The 21,948-nt window shown below is 47.4% G+C and overlaps 1 protein-coding gene across 3 annotated transcripts in view; it reads right to left on the bottom strand.

The window, feature by feature from the left end:
• Positions 1–260: 260 nt before the first annotated feature.
• The window catches only part of zgc:154093 (uncharacterized protein LOC777623 homolog), an 81,775-nt gene continuing 60,087 nt past the window's right edge, over positions 261–21,948 (bottom strand). For all 3 annotated transcript variants that reach the window (XM_063059891.1, XM_063059890.1, XM_063059892.1), the window contains one exon: positions 261–2,424. In XM_063059891.1, coding sequence (XP_062915961.1) covers positions 1,514–2,242 — 729 coding nt within the window. In that variant the 5' untranslated portion in view covers positions 2,243–2,424 and the 3' untranslated portion in view covers positions 261–1,513. The remainder of the gene's footprint in view (positions 2,425–21,948) is intronic.

Genomic DNA, 21,948 nt, shown 5'->3' with positions numbered 1-21,948 from the left:
GAACCCACATCAAAGTTGCCGGTGAACGCAGCAGGCCAGGCAGCATCTCTAGGAAGAGGTACAGTCGACGTTTCGGGCCGAGACCCTTCGTCAGGACTAACTGAAGGAAGAGCTAGTAAGAGATTTGAAAGTGGGAAGGGGAGGGGGAGATCCAAAATGATAGGAGAAGACAGGAGGGAGAGAGATGGAGCCAAGAGCTGGACAGGTGATAGGCAAAAGGGATATGAAAGGATCATGGGACAGGAGGCCCAGGGAGAAGGAAAAGGGGGAGGGGGGGAACCCAGAGGATGGGCAAAGGGTATAGTCAGAGGGACAGAGGGAGAAAAAGGAGAGAGAGAAAAAGAATGTGTGTATATAAATAAATAACAGATGGGGTACGAGGGGGAGGAGGGGCATTAGCGGAAGTTTGAGAAGTCAATGTTCATACCATCAGGTTGGAGGCTACCCAGACGGAATATAAGGTGTTGTTCCTCCAACCTGCGTGTGGCTTCATCTTTACAGTAGAGGAGACCGTGGACAGACATATCAGAATGGGAATGGGATGTGGAATTAAACTGTGTGGCCACTGGGAGATCCTGCTTTCTCTGGCGGACAGCAATTTTTGTGTGTGTTGCTTGAATTTCCAACATCTGCAAATTTCCTCATGTTTGCATTATCAGGAACCCATTAGATTATCATTCAAACCCAAATGGTTCTAGCCATAATTCTATGTTTTCTGCTTCAGTATCCAGTACTACATACTTTATACCTTCTGAGGTCAGGAGTTTAGCAGGGTTTTCTTCCTCTGTGCCCATTTTAGTGTTTCTACATCAGTGTGGCGTGGTGGAGATACGTCTCTACCAAAGGAGGTGTAAGGTGCTCCTTCCCCCGTTAGCCTGCAGGTCACCCTTGGACAAGGTGTAGCACCTGCTTAGCCCCCGATCAGGGTCACGTGAAGCCGTGGGAGCAGGTGGTGGATGGTCGTACGAGCAGCCGGTGCAGATCACAAGTCCTGGTTATGTGACCACTGACACCAGGCAGACAATCTCTGAAGAGTATTGATAATGGCTGGGGTCACCTGTCTTGTAAAGACACTGCCTAGAAGAAGACAATGGTAAACCACTTCTGTAGACAAGTTATGCCAAGAACAATCGTAGTCGTGGAAAGACCATAATCGCCCACATCATACAACACGGCACATAATGATGATGGTGACTTCGGTGTAATCCTGATATCATTCTTTAAAAGCGGTTCAGTGAAGGAAAATCAAGTCGCAGTTTATCTGTTCAATTAGCTTTGCAGGGTTCTTTAATGAAATATGTGGATAGAGTTTAGAAAGAGATCCTGAGAAGTTGAAAGTATCTATGTTTGTTCTCTAATCGAGACTCCAGGAAATCTTTTCTTGGACCATTGCCTGCAACTGCAGGAGTTCACTTTGGACTGAATACCAGTTTGGTTTTGCTCATCTTTTGTCCCCCCTTTCAAGTCCTTTCACCACTGACTTTCTGAACAAACTCTCTCAGGTCTCTTTACTTCAGTGTAACTTGTACCCATCCATAATTCTGAGGACATCGTCGAGTATTGAAGGTCCCAAGTCCAAGTCCAAGCCAAGCGAATGTTCTGAGCCGCTCATGTAGGAATCGGATGGGAAAGGGCTGCCGTTGTCGAGGGACGTCTCACTGTTGAAGATTATGGCTCTCTTGCCATCCACCTGCCCAATGTCAATTACTGAGCACTCCGAGGAGGTGCGCGATGTGGCGGACAGCGAAACAGATGACCCAACAGTCTTGTCAAATGTGGATATTTCTTGGAAGCACCCGGCCGTGCAGCTGACTGACATTGACCTCTGAGCAGGGCCTTCCTCCAGGTGGAGTCTGGGGGGTTTCGGGGGAGCCTGCTCTTGCTCCTGGCTTTCGTGGACATCGCTGAAGACAGGGAGGGAAACAGCAGTCTTCAACAGTGTGGGATACACACCGTCCCCATTGTTAAATGCCCGCTCATAGGCGTACTCATCACTCAGCCCTTGCTCTGTGCTTTTGGAAGTTGGCCGCCCGTTGACGTGGGGAAGGAGGTCGTACTTGCCCTGCAAGAAGGAGATGTCTCCGAACATATCACCTTCGCCGCCTCTTCCGATGTGGGCGCTGTGGCGAAAATCACCCAGGGGAGGGCTGATCATGTCACCGGACAGAACGTCGCGCAGTCTCTGCTTCTTGCCCCGTTTGGGGGTTGATGTCTTTAGATACATGGGAGTTTTTGCGGGCATATTGCAGCAGAAGATGAAGCTGACAAACTGAAAACAGCTCCCGGTTTCGGTCCTGTACCAGGTCCTGACCGATTATAGTCTTCAGATCCACTTCCCAATTTAAAAGCTGCGTTACCGGCCTTGGCTATGCCTCATGTGAAATGGCGACCATCAAGACAAGTCAAGTCTGCTTGCTTCACAGCCTGAAAACACACAAGCAAGGTAAATGTTCAATGTTAGTTAAAGAACTCCCACACAAAGAGTTGGGCATGTTCCCCCATTTACATAGCAAATGTTATTCAGATTTCACATCAGATTCTTTCATTTCAAACCTGCCTGTACAGATTTCAGCATCCATGAAACTTCAATACGTTAAAATTGAAGAGCGATGTGCAGTTTTAATTAGAGATTCAGCACGGTAACAGGCTCTTCTACCCATCGAGCCTATGCCATCTAATTATAAAAACGGGGCCGCATAACATCGCCACCAGGATCACCAGACTGAAGAACAACACACACAAGATGCTGAACGAGGCCAGGCAGCGTCTATGGAAAAGAGTACAGTCGATGCTTCAACTGAAAAGTCAATTCTTTATTCAATTCCATGGATGCTGCCTGACCTGCTGGGTTCCTCCGGCATTTTGTGTGTGTTGCTCTGGATTTCCAGCATCCGCAGATCTTCTCCTGTTTAGATGGATCAACGTCTCCACCCGCTAACTCCTCCACTGATTTGTTGTTTCCTGTCAGTCACTTCATGAACAGCCCGGCATCACTTTACGGACGTACAATCAATCTGTGTATACAGTGCCTGTTAGAAGTATTCACCCACCCCTCCCCGGCCCGCTTGGAAGTTTTCATATTTTATTGTTTTACAACATTGAACCACAGTGGATTTAATTTGGCTTTTTTGACACTGATCGATGGCAAAAGACTCTTTCGTGACAGGTGACCCCAGCCATTATCAACACCCTTCAGAGATTGTCCGCCTGGTGTCAGTGGTCACATAACCAGGACTTGTGATCGTCTCCACCTGCTTCACATGACTCTGATCAGGGTGGGGTGGGTCTAAGCAGGTGCCACACCTCGCCCGAGCCGAAGGTAACCTGCGGGCTAGCGGAGGGAAGGTGCCACACCTCGCCCGAGCCGAGGGTAACCTGCGGGCTAGCGGAGGGAAGGTGCCACACCTCGCCCGAGCCGAGGGTAACCTGCGGGCTAGCGGAGGGAAGGTGCCACACCTCGCCCGAGCCGAAGGTAACCTGCGGGCTAGCGGAGGGAAGGTGCCACACCTCGCCCGAGCCGAAGGTAACCTGCGGGCTAGCGGAGGGAAGGTGCCGCACCTCGCCCGAGCCGAGGGTGATCTGCGGGCCAGCGGAGGGAAGGTGTGCCTTATACCTCCTGTGGTAGAGACGTATTGTAGGTGGATTTATATACAGATTCAGGTTTATTTATCAAAGCAAGACTGAATCAGAATCAGGTTCATTATCACTGATGTGCAGAACTGGACAAAACTCTTGGGCACATAGATATAGCTTTTACGTGTGGGCACGTGGCCAAGTGGTTAAGGCATTGGACTAGTGACCTGAAGGTCGTGAGTTCGAGCCCCAGCCGAGGCAACGTATTGTGTCCTTGAGCAAGGCACTTAATCACACATTGCTCTGCGACAACACCGGTGCCAAGCTGTATGGGTCCTAATGCCCTTCCCTTGGACAACATTGGTGTCGTGGAGAGGGGAGACTTGCAGCATGGGCAACTGCTGGTCTTCCTTGCCCAGGCCTGCGGCCTGGAGAGTGAAGACTTTCCAGGCGCAGATCCATGGTCTCGCAAGACTAACGGATGCCTTTTAAGACTTTTGCACAGCACTGTAATAAATTTTGTGTATTACACTATACCGTTGCTGCAAAAAAAAAGATCAAATTTCATGACTTGTGTGAGTGATGATAAACCTGATTCTGATCTGGGTCTCTATTGTGGACTGAGAGTGGGAAGGGGGACAGGGAGAGGGGAATCATGGTTGGTAAATGGGGGAGGGAGCGGGAAGCACCGGAGAGACATTCTGTAATGATCAATAAACCAACTGTTTGGAATCAAATGTCTTTCCCTGGTATCTCGGGGTTGGGTGTCTCTGCACCTGTGCCATCCCTCACCCCCGGCACTCCTCTGCCACCTGTGCCACACCCCTCGCAGAACACTGCACCTTCGCCATTCCCAACATCCTTTGCTCCCACCAGATGTACAAACCCACGCTCCGCTCCACGTTGACAAGTACGGTACTGTACAAAAGCCATAGGCTCCCGAGCTATGTATACGTGCCTAAGGGTTTTGCACAGTACATGCATGTTGGAACATATGGTGAAATGCGTCATTTGCGTTGACAGCCGACGCACACAAGGATGTGCTGAGGGACGCCTACACTTCCGGCATCAATGTAGCGTACCCACAGCGTTCAGCAAAACACCGCAAGCCATTCCAGCTTATCCAAGTAAGAGCCTGTTATGATGTTTTTGAAAGCAACACATTTCAAATACACACATCATTATATCAAACACACCTAATTTCACCAGCTGAAACTAACGTGCAACCATTTACACATCAGCTGTCGCTTCTCAAAGGAAGGGGGACGCGCTGAATTCCGTTCTTGATGGAAGAAAAAGGCAGCAGAGCGAGGGAGTGAGGGAGATTGCCCACATAACCCTCACTGACTTGGCACCCAGCACTCGGTGAGGGGTGTGGGGGCAGCAGATCGCTCAAAGTCCAAAGTACATTTATTATCAAAGTATATAAACATTAGACAGCCTCTAGGTTTGTCTCCTTACTGGCAGCCACCAAACAAAGAAACCTCAAAGGAACTCATTGAAAAAAAATGAGAGTCTGACAGTCAATGTGCAAAGAGAGAAACAAGTCGTGTAAACAATAAAAATAAGCAAATAGCTTCGGAATTGAAGTTTTACCAAAGACACAAAGCCAGGCATCACTGCAGGCAGAGCAGACCACAGCCTCAGTTCAGCGCGCTACTGAATAAATATCGCAGAGCAGCAAGTAGAATCGAACGGAACCAGCCTTCACTCTGGCTGCAGTCCCAACACCGCTACCTTTACAATCCGACCCAGCACTGAAATCATCCAGACATTCGCTGTTCTCAGACCAGCCTTCACCTTTCCTCCCTTACCCTTTCAATCCAACCCGGCCCCGGCGCTGAAATGGTCCAGACATCGGATCATTCCTCACTCTCGGACTGCTCCTGGGCCAGAATTGCGCCATCCCGATTCGTCCTGTACCCAACCTTTCCAATTCAGCCCGGCACCTAACTCAGTTAGGCATCGGGACGCTCCTGGCTCTGGGGGGACACCGCAACTCTGCTGTAACTCTGCTCCAGCTGGAAAAAGTCCCTTCAACCACTACCCTCCGTCTTCTACACACCAGCCAGTTCTGAATGTGAACAGCCAATTCGTCGCGGACTCCGTGGATCTTAATCTTCTGGATTAGCCTCCCATGAGTCTCGAGGCCATGTCCCCAGTTCTGGTCTCATGGAGCAAAACAAAGAAAGCAACTAAGTACTTTGTTAATCACTCTTTTTCTGGTAAACGATCATCGCAGGCAATACCCTGCAACTTCCCTTTGGACTTGGAAGCAATTCGATATGGCAGGGCGAGGCAGCGGGCCTGTCACCAAGAACAAGGAGGACCCAAAGTACAATCGACTTAAGCATTGGGCCAAACTGGAAAGGTCAGGAACAGGCGAAATCGAGGCAGCTAGGTCCAGGCCCCAGAGTGTATCTAAGCAACCGAGCCTGATGTTTGGACAACATACATCAAAGTTGCTGGTGAACGCAGCAGGCCAAGCAGCCTGCTGCGTTCACCAGCAACTTTGATGTATGTTGCTTGAATTTCCAGCATCTGCAGAATTCCTGTTGCTGATGTTTGGACGATGGTTTAAGTGCCGGGCCATATTGAAAAAGATCAGGGTGTTGCAGGCCGAGGTTCAGCTCACTGTCCTACAGTGCTTACTCGGCTCTGCGCTGGACAACCGTCCTCTGTGGGCTTCAGTTCAGAATGCTGTTTGCTCAGTTTTATTGTTTGCATGATTTGTCTTTTTCTCTCTCTCTGACACTGGGTGTTTGACAGTCTTCTTTCTCAATGGGTTCTTTGTTTCTCAATGGGTTCTGCCTGTAAGGAGGTGAATCTTAGGGTTGTATAATGTATACATGCTTTGACAGTGGATGTTCTTTGAACTTTGAACTTGAAACACACAGATTCCTCTGCGTATCAGAGCTCAGACTCCTCACTTATCTTTCCTGCGAAAAGGGACAATTTCACTATTTCCCACATTGTACCTATTCAACTGATTACTATTCCATTGTAGGCTTTTTATGTTCTCTTCACAACTTTTCCGCCCATCTTTGCAACATTGGTAACCACAGCAACCACACCTTCCTGGACTTTACCCAAGTCATTTTCATAAAACAAAAGGTTGTTACAACAGTCCCTGTGGCATAACACCCACTACACTTTACCAACCACTGAAAGGCCCTGGCCAACCAGTCTTCTAGCCATGACAATAGGTTATCTCCTGCATGAGGAGCTTTTAAATCTTTAAATGTTAAGCCCAGTATGCCTGGCAATAGCTTGGACCTACAGTGAAGCCCGGTCAGTCGAGTTGCACTTGGTATTTCTAGTTGTATCTACTAACACCACAGAAGCCTGGTCCCCAATGAGATCTGGTTAGCCTAGTAACACTTACTGTCTCCAACACCACCAACTCTCTCTAGTAGAGTGACTTTTGACATTTCTAGTCACGCCTGATACCTCCACTGAAAACAAGTCTTTTTTTAATTTCCAAATAAACTTTATTCATAAATAATAAATAAACCACTGCAAATCAACAGGATAGTAGCCACTCAGAGAGCACCCCAGGGTGCTATATTAACTACTGCAATAATTGAGGGGCTTCTCACTCACGGTTCCTTATGGTTGTTGTAGTCAGGGCTGATAATGGGGACAAGCTCCTATACCTATTAAATGCACCCAATGGCGTGCGCTCAAACAGCCTCTGAAAACCAAGTCCAGCTCCAGGCCTCCACGTGTGGCTTAGCTACTAAGCCTAATGGAACTGTTTCTACTGACAGGAGAAGGGGCGAAGGCAGGTTAAAACCAGTCGCTTCGGGCAGCCGTAGTTGGCAGCTCATCTCGGAGAAGGGAAACTCTGATCTCAAACCTCCGCTGCCTTACGGCTATACCCACTCATGGGGAAGGCTTCGGGAGTGAACAAACTCCCCAGGGAAAAACCCGGAGCTAGAGTCCCTAAAGCAGTCCCACGTTGAGTTCAATGCTGGCTGGCAACTCCTGCGACGCTGCTGGTGCCAAACTGTATCGGTCTCTGCCGTTCTTCAGCTGTGGGGAGAGGGGGAGCTGGCTACATGGGAAATAACTTGCTCTCCATACCATAGTGCCCTGGTTCGCATACCCAGGCAGCTAGGAAGCAATAACCACGCTCCAGCCTGACTGACAGAGACCTCCCCCACCCCGCACCCCCCAGCCAGCCGCTCCCTCTCCAGTAGGGGAAGAACCCTACACTGTGGTTCTTTCCCACCGATCCCTTGGGGTGGCTGCACCAAGCTTCAGTGTGGCCCTCAGCACGTCCCCCTGCGGCCTGGAACGTGCCGACCACCAGCATTTTCCCAAAGACATCGTGAGGTGCTGTGGACCAACAAGTGCTTTCTTCGTGATAGTTGTTAAGTGCTCATACAGCATCTCTTTCTAACATTGACTTCTCTAACTTCCACTAATGCCCCACCTCCCCCTCGTACCTTATCCGTTATTTATTTATATACACACATTCTTTTTCACCCTCTCCTTTTTCTCCCTCTGTCCCTCTGACTATACCCCTTGCCCATCCTCTGGGTTTTTCCCCCCTCCCCCTTTTCTTTCTCCCTGGACCTCCTGTCCCATGATCCTCTCATATCCCCTTTTGCCTATCACCTGTCCAGCTCTTGACTCCATCCCTCCCCCTCCTGTCTTCTCCTATCATTTTGGATCTCCCCCTCCCCCTCCCACTTTCAAATCTCTTACTAGCTCTTCCTTCAGTTAGTCCTGACGAAGGGTCTCGGCCCGAAACGTCGACTGTACCTCTTCCTAGAGATGCTGCCTGGCCTGCTGCGTTCACCAGCGAGTTTGATGTTTGTTGCTATCTCTCTCTATACAAGGTCTTGGCTCGCAGGCAGCAAGCCCATGTTGAATTCATAACGCCCACAAAGTATCAACAGGTTACTTTTATTTAAACTTCCCCAGGGAGGGAAAAAAACGTGGCTCAGGGAAGATAAAATGAAATGCAGATTTACTCAAACCACCACCTTGACCTCCTCCCTCGGGGTTAGTCGTGCCAGAGCTGCCCGACACCATTTCCCACGAAGGGAAATATGAATGTTGGAATTTATGACTGGCTCCTTGTAATACATGTTGGCTAAATTCAAGATTACTTGAGAAATCTGAACTAATTGTCATACCTCACTTGGTTCGCATTGAAATCCAGGTCACACTCTGAAGCCTTGGTAAAATTCAGATCGAAATCTTACCTTACCAGGTGTTTCAGCCCTGATAACACCCTGTCCCCAGTATTTAGCTATAGAACTACCACCAAGTGTTGTTTTTGGCTTAATTACTGAAGAGAGCGTGCTAAAATAAACAAAGAAAAGTGTATTGGATTCCTGCTGCTTCACTCACAGAATGCCAGGTATGTGACTAGTTTAAAGGTAGAGCTGCCAAGTCTTTACATAATGCAAGAGACATTTGTCAGTGCTGGTTCAATATCCTTGTCCACATTCATCTTTAAAGGCAGGCGTACACAAAAGAGTTTCTCTCCTGAAATGTGGCCGCCAGATTTTCTCGGCAAAGTCCCATAAACGCTGTTACCCAATAGAGGCCGTGGGAAGCAGCAGGATACACACAGGTTTACTTGAAAGCCAGAATGTAGTGTCGAGGCTTTATAAAGCACTGGTGAGGCCTCACTTGGAGCATCATGAGCAGCTTTGGGCCCCTTACCTAAGAAGTGACGTGCTGACATTGGAGGGGGTTCAAAGGAGGTTCATGAAAATGATTCCAGGATTGAATGGCTTGTCATATGAGGAGTGATTGATGGCTCTGGGCCTCCGCTTAGAACATAGAACACAGAACATAGGGAATCTACAGCACATTACCAGACATCCCACCCTGCAAAAACTCATTTCAGGGAGGTAGCACCATCAATTTGCGGGAGACTCCTGAAACTTCCGGGAGAGGTGGGAAGTCTGCAATAGAGTAGCTCTTTAGCAGCTGGCCAGCTAGTTTAAATAACGTTAGCTATGCTGATGAACGAATGACACCTGTTAAACTCACCTCAACATGTCTTTTACAGTCTTAACCCACCATGGGCAATAGAAAAGTCACTGTTGCAAACAGTGCAGCGAGCAACACTGTCATTATTTTGACCCCTGTTAGGCAGGGGTACACTTGAGTGTAGTCTGGGGTGATGTACGTTTTATATTTTCTTTTTTTGGAACACTCTGCCACTCTGACTTTTTGAGGAACTCTCTCGCTCTTGCTCTCGCTCTCTCTCTATCACACACACTCTCTCGCTCATGGTCGCTCTCACTCGCGCTCGCTCTCACGCTTGCTTTCTTGCCCTCTCTCTCTCGCGCTCTCTCTCTCGTGGTCGCTCTCACTCGCGCTTGCTTTCTTGCTCTTGTGCTCGCTCTCTCTCTCTCTCTCGCGCATTCTGTCATGCTCGCTCTCAAAAAAATCAATTTCCGGGATATTGTATATAATTTCCGGGCATCAGGGAGCCACTATTAATTTGCAGGAGACTCCCGGAACTTCCGGGAGAGGTGGGGTGTCTGCATTACAGGCCCTTCGGCCCACAATGTTGTGCTGACCATGTAACCCACTCTAGAAACTGCCTAGAATTTCCCTTCCACATTGCCCTCTATTTTCCTAAGCTCCATGTACCTATCTAAGAGTCTCTTAAAAGACCCTAAGAATGTTTTTTTCCGGTTCCTATGTAACACAGGAGTTATCCAATCATGACCCAGCACTCTCTTTCATTTGTCAGGCTCCTGAATTATGCAAAATAAATTCCAAAGCTACAGTTAACCATGGAATGGGCTGCCGGTGGTGGTGGTGGAGATGATAGAGTCTTTTAAGAGACTCCTGGATAGGTACATGGAGCTTAGAGAAATAGAGGGCTATGGGTAATCTTAGGTAATTTCTAAGGTAAGGACATGTTCGGCACAGCTTTGTGGGCCGAAGGGCCTGTGTTGTGCTGTAGGTTTTCTACGTTTCTATGGTTAACCCTGCAACACTTCGCCCAGGTAGGCTTTGCTGGAATTCAGAAGAATGAGGGGTGACCTCATTGAAACCTATCGAATGTTGAAAGGCCTCGATAGAGTGGATGTGAAGAGGATGTTTCCTGTGGCAGGGAAGTATTGAGTGAGTGGCAGTTCTGTGGGTGAAAGTGCCTTGTTAATGAGAGAGGTCAGAGGAGAACGGCCAGACTCGTTCAAGCTGGCAGGAAGGTGACAGTAACTGATTACAACAGAGGAGCGCAGAGGAATGCACAACACATCAAACCTTGAAGAGGATGAGCTGCAGCAGCAGAAGACGACAGGAGCTGCCCAATAAAGTGGCCACAGAGGGTACATTGCTTACATAATATCGGTTGGGTACTTCTTAAGAATTGTAGCATGTGGCCAACTGCCATTGGCACATTTCTGCACAGGCTGCACTCAGGAACAAGCACAAAATGCCGGCAGAATTCAGCAGGTTAAACAACATCGGTGAGGCCGAGCCATCGTCAACACTTCCATTTGAAACCCACACCGAGCCCTGAGGCAGGGCCTCGACCCGAAACATCGGGAGATCCCTCCGCCTCACAGTTGCTGCCCGACCTGTTGAGTTCCTCCAGCAATTTGTCTTTAGAACCGGGCAGAACTAGTTTGCCTGTACCAAAGTATGCCACAAGTTTACCACCCCTCGAAGAAAACGTTTGCTTAATGAAGTACCCTGATTAAGAGATTGAATCACTGACTGTTTTTCACTTCAGGAAAAATAATAGACATCTCCATTTAAAGAAAATTATCCTCCTTTACTCTGTGCCCCAGGCATCAAAGGAAAGCAAGATTAGGACCAATAGGACACTTGTCTAGACGAATGGATATTCCCACACCCCACCATTTGGAAGAAAATGCAAAGGTCTGGATAAACATTTCCATTCCAAAGGTTTTGGAAAGGAAAAATACAAGTAAAATCTGCATTTTTTTCTCCGTATGGCCTTTATTACTTGTATAGGTCATTGGCTGTATGCCTCAAGACGATGATTTTGGAAAAATTATCTTCAAAGGTCTAAGTTACAGCGTGTGTCTAGACATCATCCAAGGGCCACTAAGATAAAACACTATCTGAATCAAAAGACTTTGGCTTCCAGTAACACACATAAAAAGCTGGAGGAACTCAGCAGGTCAGGCAGCATCTCTGGAAATGAATAAACAGTCGACGGGCTTCTTCAGGACCGGAAAGGAAGGTGGAAGACGTCAGAATAAAAAGGTAGGGGGAGGGGAAGGAGGATAGCCAGATGTCGAGAGGTGAAGCTGGGTAGATCGGAAAGATAAAGGGCTGGAAAAGGAGGAATCTGATAGGAGAGGAGAGTGGAGCAAAGGGGAAAGGGAAGAGGTGGGGGCTCCAGGGGGAGGTGATAAGCAGGAGAGAAAGGCTAAGAGGCCAGGGTGGGGAATAGAAGAAGGGTGAGAGGAAGGGAAGACTTGTTCCCCCCGAATGAGAAATTGATATTCGTACCACCAAGTTGGAGGCTACCCAAATGGAACTGATTCTGATATAAGGTTGTTGCTTCTCCACAATGAGAGAGGCCTCGTCATGGCACGAGAGGAGGCCATGGACCAAAGTGTCAGAATGGGAATGGGAATCGGAATTAAAACATTTGGCCACCAGGAAGTCCCACCATTGGCAGACAGAGCAGAGGTGCTCAATGAAGCATTCCCCCAATTTGCTACAGGTCTCACCAATGTAGAGGAGGCTGCACCAGACACTGGTTTCCAAACTCTACTCTAAAGACAAATTGTAGACTGTCTGAAATCAACTATTTTCTTGGGTGAACTTGAAAAAATACTGTACCATGGTTACTTCTCTGTAGAAGAGCAGGGGGACCTTTTTTAGAGGACTGATCAATACCTCTCACTCATCCATGTAAAGAGTTTGTACGTTTTCGAGGAATGACTGCGCAGACACATGGACATCAGTGAGTTAGACCAGCAGGAAGAGTTTAAAAAGGAGACAGCGTTATAGAGTGGGCGTCCGAGGAGCGGGCGACAGAGTAGAGGGAGTCAGAGCAGGAGGGCTTTGGCTCAACAGGGCTTCAGTGATAATGGGTCGAGGCGAGGTAGGTTACCTGTGAGGAATAGAAACAGGAAGTATGTCTGTGAGGCTGGTGTTCTGTACTGGGTGTCAGATGTGGGATGTCCTGGAGACTCCCAGTCTCCCTGATGGCCACATCTGCACCAGTGCGTCGAGCTGCAGCTCTTTAGGGACCGCGTTAGGGAACTGGAGCTGCAGCTCGATGACCTTTATCAGGTCAGGGAAAGTGAGGAGGTGATAGAGAGGAGCTACAGGGAAATAGTCACACCGGGGCCTCAGGAGTCAGATAAGTGGGTAACAGTCAGGAGAGGGAAGAGCAAGAGTCAGATACTAGAGAGTACCCCTGTGGCTGTCCCCCTTAACAATAAGTACTCCTGTTTGAGTACTGTTGAGGGGGACGGCCTACCTGGGAGAAGTAATAGTGGCTGTGCCTCTGGCACAGAGTCTGGCCCTGTGGCTCAGAAGGGTAGGGAAAGGAAGAAGGTAGCAGTAATAGGGGACTCTATAGTTAGGGGGCAGACAGGTAATTCTGTGGACGCAGGTAAGAAACACGGATGATGGGAAATGAACTGGAGAGACAGAGGAAGAGGCTGTTGGTGCTCAAATAGAGAAAGCTTGGAGACAGTGCGAGAAGGAAGATAGGCAGGTGATAGAGAGGGGATGCACCCAGACCGATGGTTTGAGATGTGTCTATTTTAATGCAGGAAGCATCATGAACAAAGCGGATGAGCTTGGAGCATGGATCAGTACTTGGAGCTATGATGTTGTGGCCATTACAGAGACTTGGCCGGCTCAGGGGCAGGAATGGTCACTTAGAGTGCCAGGCTTTAGATGTTTCAGAAAGGACAGGGAGGAAGGCAAAAGAGGTGGGGATGTGGCACTACTGATCAGAGATAGTGTCACAGCTGCAGAAAAGGAGGAAGTCATGGAGGGATTGTCTACTGAGTCTCTGTGGGTGGAAGTTAGGAACAGGAAGGGGTCAATATCTCTACTGGGTGTTTTTTATAGACTACCCAATAGTAACCGAGGAGCAGATAGGGAGACAGATTCTGGAAAGGTGTAATAATAATAGGGCTGTTGTGGTGGAGATTTTAATTTCCCAAATACTGATTGGCATCTCCCCAGAGCAAGGGGTTTAGATGGGGTGGAGTTTGTTAGGTGTGTTCAGGAAGGTTTCCTGACACAATATGTAGATAAGCCTACAAGAGGAGAAGCTTTACTTGATCTGGTATTGGGAAATGAACCTGGTCAGGTGTCAGGTCTCTCAGTGGGAGAGCATTTTGAAAATAGTGATCACAATTCTATCTCCTTTACCATAGCACTGATGAGGGATAGGAACAGACAAATTAGGAAAGCGTTTAGTTGGAGTAAGTGGAAATATGAAGCTATCAGGCAGGAACTTGGAATCATAAATTGGGAACAGATGTTCTCAGGGAAATGTACGGAAGAAATGTGGCAAATATTCAGGGGATATGTGCATGGAGTTCTGCATAAGTACGTTCCAATGAGACAGGAAAAGGATGGTAGGGTACAGAAACCGTGGTGTACAAAGGTTGTTGAAAGTCTAGTCAAGAAGAAAAGAAGAGCTTACGAAAGGTTCAAAACACCAGGTAATGATAGAGATCTAGAAGATTATAAGGCTAGCAGGAAGGAGCTTAAGAAAGAAATTAGGAGAGCCAGAAGGAGCCATGAGAGGGCCTTGGCGGACAGGATTCAGAGAAACCCCAAGGCACTCTACAAGGCAGGTGACACTAAGACAGGTGGAGGTGTGGATAATGAAGTAGGTTTTCAAAGCTTGCAGAGAGATTTAGGCCAGTTAGAAGAGTGGGCTGAAAGATGGCAGATGGAGTTTAATGCTGATAAATGAGGTGCTACATTTTGGTAGGACTAATCAAAATAGGACATACATGGTAAATGGTAGGGCATTGAAGAATGCAGTAGAACAGAGGGATCTAGGAATAATGGTGCATAGTTCCCTGAAGGTGGAATCTCATGTGGATAGGGTGGTGAAGAAAGCTTTTGGTATGCTGGCCTTTATAAATCAGAGCATTGAATATAGGAGTTGGGATGTAATGTTGAAATTGTACAAGGCATTGATGAGGCCACATTTGGAGTATTATGTACAGTTCTGGTCACCAAGTTATAGGAAAGATGTCAACAAAACAGAGAGAGTACAGAGAAGATTACTAGAATGTTATCTGGGTTTTATCACCTAAGTTACAGAGAAAGGTTGAACAAGTTGGGTCTTTATTCTTTGGAACGTAGAAGGTTGAGGGGGCACTTGATAGAGGTATTTAAAATTATGAGGGGGATAGATAGAGTTGACATGGATAGGCTTTTTCTATTGAGAGTGGGGGAGATTCAAACAAGAGGACATGAGTTGAGAGTTAAAGGGCAAAAGTTTAGGGGTAACATGAGGGGGAACTTCTTTACTCAGAGAGTGGTAGCTGTGTGGAACGAGCTTCCAGCAGAAGTGGTTGAGGTAGGTTCGATGTTGTCATTTAAAGTTAAATTGGATAGATATATGGACAGGAAAGGAATGGAGGGTTATGGGCTGAGTGCAGGTCGGTGGGACTAGGTGAGAGTAAGAGTTCGGCACGGACTAGAAGGGCCGGGATGGCCTGTTTCCGTGCTGTAATTGTTATATTGTTATATGGTAAGTATGTGAAGAGCAAAAGGATAAGATGTGAGAGAATAGGACCAATCAAGTGTGACAGTGGAAAAGTGTGTATGGAACCAGAGGAGGTGACAGAGATACTTAATGAATGCTTTGCTTCAGTATTCACTACAGAGAAGGATTTTGGTGATTGTAGGGATGACTTACAGCAGATTGAAAAGCTTGAGCATGTAGATATTAAGAAAGAGGATGTGCTGGAGCTTTTGGAAAGCATCAAGTTGGATAAGATGCCGGGACTGGACGAGATGTACCCCAGGCTACTGTGGGAGGCGAGGGAGGAGATTGCCGAGCCTTTGGCAATGATCTTTGTATCATCAGTGGGGACAGGAGAGATTCTGGAGGATTGGAGGGTTGCAGATGTTGTTCCCTTATTCAAGAAAGGGAGTAGAAATAGCCCAGAAAATTATCTTACTTCAGTGGTTGGTAAGTTGATGGAAAAGATCCTGAGAGGCAGGATTTATGAACATTTGGAGAGGCATGATATGATTAGGAATAGTCAGCATGGCTTTGTCAAAGGCAGGTTGTGCCTTCTGAGCCTCAGAGAATTTCTTGAGGATGTGTGATTGATGAAGGTAGAGCAGTAGATGTAGTGTATATAGATTTCAGCAAGACATGTGATAAGGTACCCCATGCAAGGCTTATTGAGAAAGTCAGGAGGCATGGGATCCAAGGGGACATTGCTTTGTGGATCCAGAACTGGCTTGCTCACAGAAAGCAAAGAGTGGTTGTAGATGGGTCATATTCTGCATGGAGGTCGGTGACCAGTGGTGTGCCTCGGGGATCTGTTCTGGGACACCTTCTCTTGGTGATTTTTATAAATGACCTGGATGAGGAAGTGGAGGGATGGATTAGTAAATTTACTGATGACACAAAGGTTGGAGGTGTTGTGGACAGTGTGGCGGGCTGTCAGAGGTTACAGCAAGACATCGACAGGATGCAAAACTGGGCTGAGAAGTGGCAGATGGAGTTCAACCCAGATAAGTGTGAGGTAGTTCATTTCAGTAGGTCAAATATGATGGCAGAATATAGTATTAATGGTAAGACTCTTGGCAGTGTGGAGGATCAGCAGGATTTTGGGGTCCGAGTCCATAGGACACTTAAAGCTGCTATGCAGGTTGACTCTGTGGTTAAGAAGGTTTACAGTGCATTGGTCTTCATCAACCATGGGATTGAGTACAAGAGCTGAGAAGTAATGTTGCAGCTACATAGGATCCTGGTCAGACCCCACTTGGAGTACTGTGCTCAGTTCTGGTTGCCTCACTAGAGGAAGGATGTGAAAACTATCGAAAGGGTGCAGAGGAGATTTACAAGGATGTTACCTGGATTGGGGAGCATACCTTCTGAGAATAGGTTGAGTGAACTCGGCCTTTTCTCCTTGGAGCGACGGAGGATGAGAGGTGACCTGATAGAGGTGTATAAGATGATGAGAGGCATTGATCATGTGGATAGTCAGAGGTTTTTCACCAGGGCTGAAATGGTTAGCACGAGAGGACACAGTTTTAAGGTGCTTGGAAATAGGTACAGAGGAGATGACAGGGTAAGTTTTTTTAACACAGAGAGTGGTGAGTGTGTGGAATGGGCTGCCGGCGACTGTGATGGAGCCAGATACAATAGGGTCTTCTAAGAGGCTCCCTGGATAGGTACATGGAGCTTAGAAAAATAGAGGACAATGGGTAACCCTAGATAATTTCTAAAATAAGTACATGTTTGGCACAGCTTTGTGGGCTGAAGGGCCTGTATTGTGCAAACAACAGGAATTCTGCAGATGCTGGAAATTCAAGCAACACACATCAAAGTTGCTGGTGAACGCAGCAGGTCAGGCAGCATCTCTAGGAAGAGGTACAGTCGATGTTTCAGGCCGAGACCCTTCATCAGGACTAACTGAAGGAAGAGTTAGTAAGAGATTTGAAAGTGGGAGGGGGAGGAGGAGATCCGAAATGATAGGAGAAGACAGAAGGGGGAGGGATGAAGCCAAGAGCTGGACAGGTGATTGGCAAAGGGGATATGAGAGGATCACGGGACAGGAGGCCCAGGGAGAAGGAAAAGGGGGGGGAGGACCCAGAGGATGGGCAAGGGGTATAGTCGGAGGGACAGAGGGAGAAAAAAGGAGAGTGAGAGAAAGAATGTGTGTATAAAAATAAATAACAGATGGGGTACGAGGGGGAGGTGGGGCATTAGCGGAAGTACGAGGGGGAGGTGGGGCATTAGCGGAAGTACGAGGGGGAGGTGGGGTATTAGCGGAAGTACGAGGGGGAGGTGGGGTATTAGCGGAAGTACGAGGGGGAGGTGGGGCATTAGCGGAAGTATGAGGGGGAGGTGGGGTATTAGCGGAAGTACGAGGGGGAGGTGGGGCATTAGCGGAAGTACGAGGGGGAAGTGGGGCATTAGCGGAAGTTCCACATCCCATTCCCATTCTGACATGTCTATCCACGGCCTCCTCTACTGTAAAGATGAAGCCACACTCAGGTTGGAGGAACAACACCTTATATTCCGTCTGGGTAGCCTCCAACCTGATGGCATGAACATCGACTTCTCTAACTTCCGCTAATGCCCCACCTCCCCCTCGTACCCCATCCGTTATTTATTTTTATACACACATTCTTTCTCTCTCTCTCCTTTTTTCTCCCTCTGTCCCTCTCACTATACACCTTGCCCATCCTCTGGGTTTTCCCGCCCCCCCCTTTGTCTTTCTTCCCGGACCTCCTGTCCCATGATCCTCTCATATCCCCTTTGCCTATCACCTGTCCAGCTCTTGGCTCCATCCCTCCCCCTCCTGTCTTCTCCTATCATTTTGGATCTCCCCCTCCCCCTCCCCCTCCCACTTTCAAATCTCTTACTAACTTTTCCTTCAGTTAGTCCTGACGAAGGGTCTCGGCCTGAAACGTCGACTATACCTCTTCCTAGAGATGCTGCCTGACCTGCTGCGTTCACCAGCAACTTTGATGTGTGTGGCCTGTACTGTGCTGTAGGTTTTCTATGTTTCTATGTTTTCCTCATGACCACATGGGTTCCCTCTGGTTTCCTCCCACAGTTTGCTGTCTTTTGCACTTTGGTTGTTGGCCCATCCTGTTGGGTGTGGTCTTTCACTGTGTTTCTTGGATTTATGGTGTATGCCCGTAACAAAACGATTCTCAGGGTCGTATGTGGTGTGTTGATAATAAATTTACTTTGCACTGTGAACAATCCAAAGGTGTACAGGTTGGTGGGTTAATGGGTGGACATGGACTGCATGGGTTAATTGGGCTGGAAGTATCTCTGAATCAAATAGAGATCACCTTCGATCGATGGGAGATGGAAAAGATGAGAACCCAGGTGGGGTGGCACGGTAGCCTGGTGGCCAGGACCACGGTATATAGCACAGGCGACCCGGGTTCAATTCCCTCCGATGCTACCGGAAAAGAATTTGTACGTTCTCCCCATCACTGCCTGGGTTTCCTCCGGGTGCCCTGGTTTCCTCCCACAGTCCAAAGGCGCATCGGTTGGTAGGTTAATTGGTCATTGTAAATTGTCCCGTGACTAGGCGAGGGTTAACTTTGGGGCTGAAAAGCTGTAAGGGCCGATTCCATGTGTATCTCAATAAATAAATCAATTAACCCATTAGCTGCAGTGGAGGAGGAGAACAAGAGCGAAGCAGCCAGAGGTTGCATTGACGATTGGAGAGGCTTCCTTACAGGAATCAGGGTGGGAGGATTTGTAGTCGGGATAGCTGCAGGAATCTGCAGGGTTGTAAAGCATCACTCACAACACGCTGGAGGAACTCAGCAGGTCGGGCAGCATCCGTGGAAAAGATCAGTCGACGTTTCGGGCCGGAACCCTTCGTCAGGACTGTAGGGGGAAGGGGCAGAGGCCCTGTAACGAAGGTGGGGGGAGGGTGGGAAGGAGAAGGCTGGAAGGTTCCAGGTGAACCTGAAAGCATATTGGCTGCTAACCAATTCCCTGAGATGGAATGAAAGAAAACAAGAAAAGGTAGGGGAAGAATCAGAGGGATTGGTGGAAATTCGTAACTAGCGTTTCTGTGCAAGAACAGGAAGCAGCAACAATGCAGTTATCTGAATATCTGATTGTTTAATTTTCTCTGTAGTTCTGTCCAACCAATGGACAGCGTCTGATGGTAATAACAGGCAAATCATTTTTAAAACTATTTCTAAATAAAACTGTTTCTACACGTTCTACAAATATACCGTGGAGAGCAATGTAGCTGGCTAAATCACCGCCTGGTATTGGGGGGGCAGGAGGGCAGTGGGCAGCTACTGCGCAGAATCGATACAAGCTGTAGAAGGTTGTAAACTCAGTCAGCTCCATCATGGGCACCAGCCTCCATAGCAACAAATTTCACAACGTATGCTGGTGATATTAAACCCGATTGTGATTCTGATTAAGAAACCTCAAAAGGGACATCCACCATGGACTGGTGCACCATAACACCGTAAGATATTGGACCAGAATTAGGCCATTTGGCCCATCAAGTCTGCTCCACCATTTCATCACGGCTGATCCATTTTCCCTCTCGGCCCTAATTTCCTGCCTTCTCCCCATATCCCTTCATACCCTGACTAATCAAGAGTCTATCAATCTCTACCTTAAATAAACATAAAAACTTGGCCTCCACAGCTGCCTGTGGCAAAGAATTTCACAGATTCACCACTCTCTGGCTAAAGAAATTCCTCCTCATCCCCGTTCTAAAAGGACGCCCCTCAGTTTTGAGGCTGTGTCCTCTGGTCTTCAACTCTCCCATCAAAGAAGCATCCTCTCCACATCCACTCTGTCCAGGGCCTTTCACTATTCGATAGGTTTCAATGAGGTCAGCCCTCATTCTTCTGAATTCCAGTGAATATAAGCCCAGAGCCATCAAACACTCTTCATATGACAAGCCGTTTAATCCAGAAATCATTTTCGTGAACCTCTTTTGAACCCTCTCCAATGTCAACACATCCTTTCTAAGATAAAGGGCCCAAAACTGCTCACGATATTCCAAGTGAGGCCTCACCAGTGCTTTATAAAGCCTCAACATTACATTCTTGCTTTTATATATTAACATCTGAAGATACTTATACAAAAAAATCCTCTAATTGGTAGCTTGTGCAAATACACTAAATATTTTTAAAGTCACATGGAGTGTTGTGGAAGGCAACAAAGATGCCAAACAAAAGAGATACAAATGTAGTGATAAAAATTTACAAAATCAAGGACAAGAGAAATAAAAACAGGATGCAACACTTCCGAGAGGAAGACGAAGAACGAGGGAATTTGGAAAACAAAACCTTGGATCTGTGAATAATACTGCAAAAACTCTGCTGGTAATTACTCAATGCATCTGCACACTGGAATTTTCTGAGAGTCATTCCTATCCTTTATCTTGAAAACATTTTGACTTCAGCTGGTCTGGCGTTCTCAGGAATTAGGAATGACATCTGCAGAGGGGCCAAATTCTTAACCTCACCCAGTTCGCAAGCTCCAGCAGAGTATTTCTACGGTAAACATGAGGAATAGTAAGGATTAGTCACTTCACACCATGAAGTGTAGCAGATGTTTTTGTAAATGGAGGGTATCTATCCAGTATGATTTCTCCTTTAAAGAATACATTTTGCGGACTGCAGTAGCACATTTTAGACCTCTAGCTCCTGGTTCGATTACACTTTTTTTTATACCATGGACCCTCTCAGGCAGACCGGTAAAGCAAATGGACCCCTTCTCACAAAAATGTTTAATAGTCCATTTAATATCGGAGAATGTATACAGGATACATCCTGAAATTCTTACTCTCTGCAGACATCCACAAAACAGAAGAACCCCCTCCCCACAAAGAATGAGTGACAGAAAAACTGTTAGAACCCCAAAGCCTGAATATATTAACGTAAACACGAGAAAATCTGCCAAGGATGTAATGTTGAGGCTTTATAAAGCTCTGGTGAGGCCTCCCTCAGAGTATTGTGAGCAGTTTTGGGCCCCTTATCTGAAGAAGGATTTCCTGAAGCTGGAGAGGGTTCAAAGGAGGTTCACAAAAAATGACTCCACAATTGAACAGCTTGTCATATGAAAAGTGTTTGATGGCTCTAGGCCTGTGTTCACTGGAATGTAGAAGAATGAGGGGTGACCTCATTGAAACCTATCGAATGGTAAAGGCCTTGATAGAGTGAGTGTGGCGAGGATGTTTCCTATGGTGGGAGAGTCTAAGACCAGAGGACACAGCCTCAGAGTACTCAGAATAGTGAGGCATCCTTTTAGAATGGAGATAAGCCAGAGAGTGGTGAACCTGTGGAATTTGCTGCCACAGACATCTGTGAGGCCAAGGCTTTATGTATACTTAAAGCAGAGGTTGATAGGTTCTTGACTGGTCGGGGCATGAAGGGATACAGGGAGAAGGCAGGAGACTGGGGCTGAGAGGGAAAATGGATCATGAAAGAAACCAATTATATTGAAATACAGTTATCAAAATATTTTTAAAAATCAAATCCCGTCAGTGTCTGTAAGGAGTTCGTACGTTCTCCCCAAGACCGCAAGGGTTTCCTCAGGGTGCTCTAGTTTCCTCCCACAGTCCAAAGACGTACCAGTTGGTAGGTTAATTGGTTATTGTAAATTGTCCCATGATTGGGCCAGGGTTACATTGGAAGTTGCTAGGCAGCGTGGCTTGAAGGGCTGGAAAGGCCTATTCCACG

This window comes from Mobula hypostoma, chromosome 10 (assembly GCF_963921235.1).
Source record: "Mobula hypostoma chromosome 10, sMobHyp1.1, whole genome shotgun sequence".
Classification (NCBI taxonomy): domain Eukaryota; kingdom Metazoa; phylum Chordata; class Chondrichthyes; order Myliobatiformes; family Myliobatidae; genus Mobula; species Mobula hypostoma.
The sequence above is the reverse complement of the archived record's forward strand: the minus strand, read 5'-3'. Positions and strand labels throughout refer to the sequence as shown.